Source organism: Ipomoea nil, unplaced genomic scaffold (genome assembly GCF_001879475.1).
Source record: "Ipomoea nil cultivar Tokyo-kokei standard unplaced genomic scaffold, Asagao_1.1 scaffold1237, whole genome shotgun sequence".
NCBI classification, from domain to species: domain Eukaryota; kingdom Viridiplantae; phylum Streptophyta; class Magnoliopsida; order Solanales; family Convolvulaceae; genus Ipomoea; species Ipomoea nil.
The window spans coordinates 523,744-531,489 of record NW_017617665.1 but is presented as its reverse complement, the minus strand read 5'-3'; the positions used below and the strand labels follow the sequence as shown (position 1 = coordinate 531,489).

General features: G+C 37.8%; 2 protein-coding genes across 3 annotated transcripts; both read left to right on the top strand.

Moving 5' to 3' along the window:
• Positions 1–363: 363 nt before the first annotated feature.
• On the top strand, positions 364–4,129 carry LOC109183916 (pentatricopeptide repeat-containing protein At4g32430, mitochondrial). Its single transcript, XM_019333946.1, has 3 exons — positions 364–391; positions 1,102–1,284; positions 1,367–4,129. The coding sequence occupies exon 3, from the start codon at positions 1,380–1,382 to the stop codon at positions 3,705–3,707; it is 2,328 nt and encodes a 775-aa protein (XP_019189491.1). The 5' UTR covers positions 364–391; positions 1,102–1,284; positions 1,367–1,379; the 3' UTR covers positions 3,708–4,129.
• Positions 4,130–5,522: 1,393 nt separating this feature from the next.
• On the top strand, positions 5,523–7,745 carry LOC109183907 (adenine nucleotide transporter BT1, chloroplastic/mitochondrial-like). 2 transcript variants are annotated; one of them, XM_019333938.1, is made up of 4 exons: positions 5,523–5,949; positions 6,079–6,807; positions 6,922–7,083; positions 7,169–7,745. In XM_019333938.1, exons 2-4 carry the CDS (start codon positions 6,235–6,237, stop codon positions 7,637–7,639), a joined length of 1,206 nt encoding a protein of 401 aa, XP_019189483.1. In that variant the 5' UTR covers positions 5,523–5,949; positions 6,079–6,234; the 3' UTR covers positions 7,640–7,745. The 2 variants fall into 2 exon arrangements, with proteins under 2 accessions (XP_019189483.1, XP_019189482.1); XM_019333937.1 differs by having other exon boundaries at positions 5,523–6,807.
• Position 7,746: the final 1 nt, after the last annotated feature.

Below are 7,746 nucleotides of genomic sequence, written 5' to 3'. Positions count from 1 at the left end.
ATTGGAAAAAAATAAAGACAATATAACTAATAAAATTATTTCTCTTAATTAATTTATTGATAATGAATAATTTTTTTTTTAATAAAAACATTGTAGGGACAATGTAGCGAATATAATCAATTGATGAATTTGAATGTAAAGAATTATTATATTGGAGAATAATAAAGACAATATAACTAATGAAATTATTTCTCTAATTTAATTTATTGATAATAATGAATAATATTTTTTTAATAAAGACATTGTAGACATATAATTCTAATTAAAGAAATGCATATGTATTATTTTTTGTTGTAGCTACTAAATTATTATTATTTAATTTAATAAGAGTAAAATAGTGTACTAATTATGTCAACCACAGATAATTTATTAATTTTAATTTTATCATCAAGTAGAGTTGTCAAAACGGACCCAACCCGTCGAGTTGGTCCCGTTTAACCCATATTTTGAACGGATTGGGTGGAAGAAATTCCACCCCGTCCCATTTCGACCCATCCCGTTTAATCCGTGCTGGGCACGGGTTGAACCCGTGGGTTACACGGGTAACCCGACTCGTGGACTTAAAAAAAAAAAAAAAAAAAAAAAAATGTCGCGAATACAGAATACTCCGAGTCCGAATAGCAATAGGCGGAAATGCGGAATAGCTCTAAAGTCTCAAAGACCTAAAACCCCTATTCATACAATCACCGCTCCTCGCCTCCTGCCCTCCGGCCTCCTCCAGTCCTCACTCCTCGCAGTCAGCGCCTCGGGCCTCGGCCGACGGACGACGCCACTGCTCCTCGGCCCTCGCGAGCCGCGACCTGGACAGTTGGACCAGTGGACCACCGCTCCTCGCGACCTGGACCAGTGGACCACTGCTACAGTGCTGACTCCATCTGCTACTCTGCTAAACGCATAGACTGCTAGTCTGTTACCAGGTAATTTTTTTTATTAATTAATATTTTATTTAATTGTTATTCTTCAGTAGTTTAAAACTTTAAATGTATTGTTAATCATCAGGGTCTCTGGTTTATTCCCAATCCTTAAGTTTCCTTCTTTTTTAATTTTATCTATTAATTTACTGTTTTTTTATTGCTGAAATCTATTCTTCTTCATGGAGAGATAATGCTTGCAACAATGTCTGAAGTAATCTATCTGGGCTCTGTTCAATCAAACTTTTCTTTTTCTCCGGATGTGATTTTTACATCAGCACGGATTATATGGAAAGCATTAATGTGTATAATTGGCAGTGAATCTCCATTGCTACTTGTGCTTTCTGGAAGCATGAAACCTGGGTTCTAAAGGGTGAGAATTTATCAAGTTGTTAGTCTCGGTTGGGGTTTTCTCTCTCAAATATTTACGTGGACTGGGTTCATTGCCATTAGAGTTTATTGTCTCCCATGTTTACCTGCCAACTGAATCCCAAAGCTCTCCAGAGAATAGCCAGACAACCTTCGCAGTTGGTGAAGACATTGTGCTCCTTTGAGAATGAGCACCACGTGTTTGATAGAAGTCATACACCAGCTCTTAAGTCTATACACCATTCTATGCTTAATTTTATTCACCAAAGCCAATTTGAAGCTCTTAAAGTTTTCAAGAAACAGTTTCAAATGGGTGTCTCAGAGATTGATGAGGTTGCCATTGCATTAGCTCTCAAGGCCTGCAAAGGTGACTTGATATTTGGGTCTCAGTTACATAGTCTTACTATAAGAAGTGGATTCTTTTCTTATATTACCGTCCCGAATTCATTGATGAATATGTATTGCAAATCTGGACAGTTCAGTCATGCCATGCTTATTTTTGAGGACATGGAGAATCCTGATACTGTTTCATATAATACGGTGCTTTCTGGGTGTGAAAATGGAGGAGATGCATTGTGTTTTGCACATAGAATGCATGCACTTGGGGTTACTTTCGATGCAGTGAGTTATACAACAGCTCTCTCTCATTGTACGACTCAAGAAATGTTCATATTTGGAAGTCAGTTGCATTCTTGTGTAATGAAGTCCGGATTGGAATTTGAGGTTTTTATTGGGAATGCACTTGTGACTATGTATTTGAAGTGGGGGAAAATTGTAGAAGCTGAAAGAGTATTTTGTGAAATGCCAAGTAAAGACTTGGTTTCATGGAATGCCCTCCTCTCAGGGTATGCACAGGAAGGGAGTTATGCATTGGAAACTATTTTGGGGTTCATTGAAATGGTAAGAGAAGGCATGAAACCGGATCATGTGTCATTAACTAGTGCAGTTTCAGCTTGTGGTCAACAAAGAAATTTGGAATTTGGGAAGCAGATACATGGTTTTGCTATCAAGAGGGCCTACGAAACTCATGTTTCAGTTTGCAATGTTTTGATGGCATTGTATTCCAAGAGTGGTGATATAAATGATGCAAAGATGATTTTTCAAAGGATGACTGAACGAAATGTTGTATCTTGGACAACAATGCTTTCCATGAGTAAAGAGGATGCTATGACAATGTTTAATGAGATGCGGAGAAATGGCGTGTATCCTAATGATGTCACATTTGTTGGACTAATTCACGCCCTAACAATGAACAATATGATACCAGAAGGTTGTATGGTTCACGGGTTTTGTATGAAGTCAAACTTTTTCTCTGAATTAAATGTTGTCAATTGCTTTATAACCATGTATGGTAAGTTTGGGTTTATGGAAGACTCAAGGAAGGTCTTTGAAGAACTTGACCGTAAAGACATCATCTCTTGGAATGCTTTAATTTCAGGGTATGCTCAAAATGGGATGTATCAAGATGCTCTACAGATATTTTCATCCGCTATGATGGAGTCACGACTAAATGAATATACATTTGGGAGTGTCTTGAGTGCAATTGCTTCGTCTGAATCCATTTCTTTGAAGCATGGACTGCGATGTCATTGTTGCTTGATAAAGCTCGGCCTGCACACTAATCCAGTCACTTTTGGTGCCCTTCTTGACATGTATGCAAAACGTGGGAGTATCTTTGAATCCCAAAGAGTTTTTCATGAGATAGCTGAGAAAGGCCAAGTTTCATGGACAGCCATGATTTCGGCCCACTCAAGACATGGAGATTATGAATCCGTGATCTCTCTGTTTGAAGAGATGAAGCAGAAAGGCGTGAAGCCAGATTCCATAACGTTTCTCTCAGTTTTGACAGCATGTGGTCATAAAGGAATAGTTGATGTAGGGATTGAGATTTTTAACTCAATGACGAGAGATTTCTCAATCAAACCATCCGCAGAGCATTACTCTTGTGTGGTTGATATGTTGGGCCGTGCAGGGCGGCTAAACGAGGCTGAGCAATTCATGTCCCAAATTCCAGGAGGACCGGGTATCTCTGTACTTCAAAGCCTGCTTGGTTCTTGCAGGACTCATGGCAATGTAGAGATGGCTAAGAAGGTAGGCGAAGCCCTGATCGCTTTGGAACCCGAGCATTCAGGTTCGTACGTGTTGATGTCGAATTTGTATGCTGAGAAGGGGCAGTGGGAGAAGGTAGCAAACATCAGAAAAGGGATGAGATCTAGGGGAGTGAAGAAAGAGGTTGCATTTAGTTGGGTTGATGTAGGAAGCATTGATGATTCCCTGAATCTGCATGGGTTTTCATCAGATGACAAGTCCCACCCATTGTCTGAAGAAATTTATAGGATGGTGGGGTGGCTTGGATCAGAGATGAAACATTTAGTGGAAGATGAAGATGATAGATACAACAAGTTTGTAGCATGTGGTCATATTTGACTCAAAAGGCAGAGTAGTTCCATTTTTGAGATTATAATTGTAGTTGTACTAAAAATATTCAGAATAGTCATATGATATTTGTATGTTTACTTTTTTTTTTTTTTTTTAAATAATAATTATTTGATATTCATGTGTAATAGCTTGCAAACTACACAGGAGAGATAAACTGCACTAGAAAAATACAGATTTGACCGAGAAGGTGTTGGTAATAGTTAGACACTCAGATTTGTAACCTTTATGTACGAAAGTCGTGCTCTATCCCCACACCAACCCGGTTTGAGCCATCTAATGCTTAGTTGTATATATATAGACTGTACAATTAGAATAGCCACAGTTTTTGTTTTGTAACTTTTTTCTTCATATTAAATGGAAGAAATAATTAGTCTTTTTTCAATAAAAGTTTTCTCTATTAGTTGTGTTCATTTATGAAATTTATGACATTCTATTATATAACTCTCTCTCCTTTATTTTATTAGTCCTATTTACTATTTATTTATAAAGTCACTTAGAATTTTTTTATTTTTTTTGTATTTAATAGTTTTTTTAATGTAATTTTTAAATATATGAATTTTATATGCTACTATTAAATTTAATATTATGAAAAATCAAATTATAAATAACTTCAATCAAGAACCAAATCTTACCAGCTAAGAATGGCATTATGGCACTATGGTGGCCATGCAATAATCATCGCCATCTAAATAGCGCAACAATTTGTCTCTTTATAAATATATCTGATTTCAAAACCTTCAACCCTTGTGCTTAGGTTCTTTGATCGCGTTAATAAGATGGAGGCCAAATTTTGCAATATCACGATCATTTTGTGCTTATGCTATAATTATTGATTGTTCTATGTTTAAGGGTATCTATTAACCACTATAAAAAATTTATACGGAGCACTATTTATAGAAAACTTCTTTTACTTGATGGGATATTTGGATGACTTGTTGCACTATCATATTAGATTGAACGATAGCTTAAGCTTAATGTCTGACACGTAAAAATTTAAGTCTATAGATAAAACAGTGCCAGTACGGAACCACCTTAGTTGGCGTGAGAATCCATTCACTCTTATTCTTTAAGAAAGGTCGGGAGTTTGAACTCCCTCACGTATGAAAAAATCAATCTACCCAACACTATGACCCTTAATTGGAGTGCGAATGAGAATTAATCCGAGTATGGCAAATTATATCATGCACCGCGGTACATAATCGATTATGCATCGCGCATCAAAATGACGTCGTTTCATTTAATGAAAAGAAATGGAATCCGTTTCGCGCCGTTCCGCAAAAAATAACTCTATTCTTCAATTTCATTTTGTATACACTGCAGTTTCAGTTCAACACAACTACAGTTTCATTTCGATATAATTACAATTTCATTCAATATTTATACACTCAAATATGTGAAAATGTTATTTAATTTAATTTTATATACACTATAGTTTCATTAAAACACAAATACATAATCGTTTCGATATAATTACAGCTTCATTGTACAATATACACTCAAATATGTGAAATGTTATTCAGTTTCATTTTATATGTACTGCAGTTTCATTTCATCACAACTACAATATCATTTTCATATAACTGCAGTTTCATTTGATAATATAAAAATAATACGTGAGGCAGTGTCGGTTTAGATACACTATAGTATCACTCCGTTAACATTAACAACGCGCCGATTCTTTACTTAAAGAAACGGCGCCGTTTTGATCCACGGTGCATAATCGATTATGCACTGCGGTCCACGATATAACGACTGTCTGAGTATGGTACAAGCTTAAAAGTGACTCTTACAATTAGGACTTGCTCAGGACATCTCGTGATTTAACCCAAAAAAAATGTCAATTACGGAAATTAAGGAAGCATGGTGGCTTAAACAAAGGATGCACGGCCTTTATGATACAGTGGCAAGTTATAACGTGCATGATGACACTCATTTTACGTGTTTCTCAGTGTCACTATCTTGATAGATAACTGGTATACTCTACCTAGTTTAGGACAATAATAAAACACAGGAAAAAAGCGTTTTGCGTGCCTCCTCCAACCATCTCTCCAAAAGAAGTGAAGGAGGAGATACCAAGAAACAGGACATAGAAAAGATTAAAACTCACTTGGTAATCTCCACCCATTCTTTGTGATTTCCCCTTATCAGCAATGTATTCACAGAGCATTCTTATTATATTCAACAGATTCTTCTCAAGTTTATATGGATTTTACCCAAATGTAACTTTTAGGTCTGGTTTAGTGTTAATCCAGTAGCCAAAAACAATCATTTCTTGGTTTTTTTCTGTTCTTGTTCAATCAAAGACTGGATTTTTAGACTATTTCTGCATTACCCATTTCTGTTTTCTATGAAATATCAGGTTATGGAGTTCATAGTTGTCTAGGTTATAGAAAACCGAGGAGGTTTTTGTATGCTTTTATTAAGTTGAACCTTAAGTCTTCTATGAATCCAGGCTTTGGATATAGCAGAGTGACAACCAAAAGAAAAATTTAGATTGGATTTGGTATTTAAGGATATGGGTAGGAGAAGAATAAGAGATTTGGGAGAGAAGGAAGATGGGTTGTGTCTGAATTCTGGGATTGGGTTTCTGTGGTGTCCCCAAGATGAAGGCTATCACCCTGGTGGATACTTTGCAAGTATGTGGCAGATGGGGATGGGATTTGGGATATCCCATAGTCTGCAAAGCTCTTCTGAAAATCTCCCGCGATTGAATGTGTTTGGGCAGTACAAGGCACCCGAAGCCAGTTTAAAGGAGAGTGGATTCCCTGAGTTAGCGGGAACTGAAGCTGTGGAGGTGAAAGAGAAATGGGGGCAGAAGAAACAGAAGAAGAAAGGGGTTGGTCTTAGATGGAGGGTTAAGGTTGGGAATCCATCTTTGAGAAAGTTGATCAGTGGGGCAATTGCAGGCGCGGTCTCGAGGACATCAGTTGCTCCATTGGAGACAATAAGGACTCATATGATGGTGGGGAACTATGGGCACTCAACAAATGAAGTGTTTCAGAATATCATGAAGAATGAAGGGTGGAAAGGGCTGTTCAGTGGAAATCTGGTCAATGTAATAAGAGTGGCACCAAGCAAGGCCATAGAGGTATGGTATCTCATTTCTCTGTATCAGAAAGTTTGGGTTAGTCTGTTGTTTACTCTAGAATCATTGTTTCAAATGATTCACCATTGCTGTATATTTTTGTGATGATGCATGCAGTTATTTGTATATGAGACCTTCAAAACGCGATTGACGTCTAAACCAGATGAACAGCCCAGATTACCTGGACCTGCTTCTCTGATCTCGGGCGCTGTTGCTGGAATTAGCTCGACGTTGTGCACCTACCCACTTGAGCTGCTAAAAACGCGACTCACTGTTCAGGTATCCTGCATATATCCAGTTCTCGTATGTATTCGATCTCGAATTTAGATTCTTGAACTGACTTGTCTGCCTGCAAATATGGCAGAGGGGTGTATACAAAAACGTGTTGGATGCATTGGTTAAAATCGTGAAAGAGGAAGGGCCTGCAGAGCTATACAGAGGGCTCACTCCAAGCCTAATTGGAGTGATTCCATATGCAGCCACAAACTATTATGCATATGACACATTAAGGAAAGCTTACAGGCAGATCTTCAAGCAAGAAGAGATTGGGAACATGGCAACTCTGTTGATTGGCTCAGCAGCCGGCGCCATCTCTGGTGGCGTGACTTTCCCCCTCGAGGTGGCTCGGAAACACATGCAAGCTGGAGCTCTCAATGGTAGGCAATACCACAACATGCTTCATGCCCTTATAAGCATTCTGGAACATGAAGGTGTCCTGGGTCTTTACAGGGGTTTGGGGCCAAGCTGCCTGAAATTGGTCCCTGCTGCTGGAATTTCTTTCATGTGTTATGAGGCATGCAAGAAGATATTGGTTGAGCATGAAAATGCCGATTAGATAGTGTGTATTTTTTCCTACTTTTTCAAGCATCTTTTCAATCTTTACAGAGCACTTGGAATCAGCTTTCAATTTGAAGCAAGCCTTCATATATATTACATGAAAAG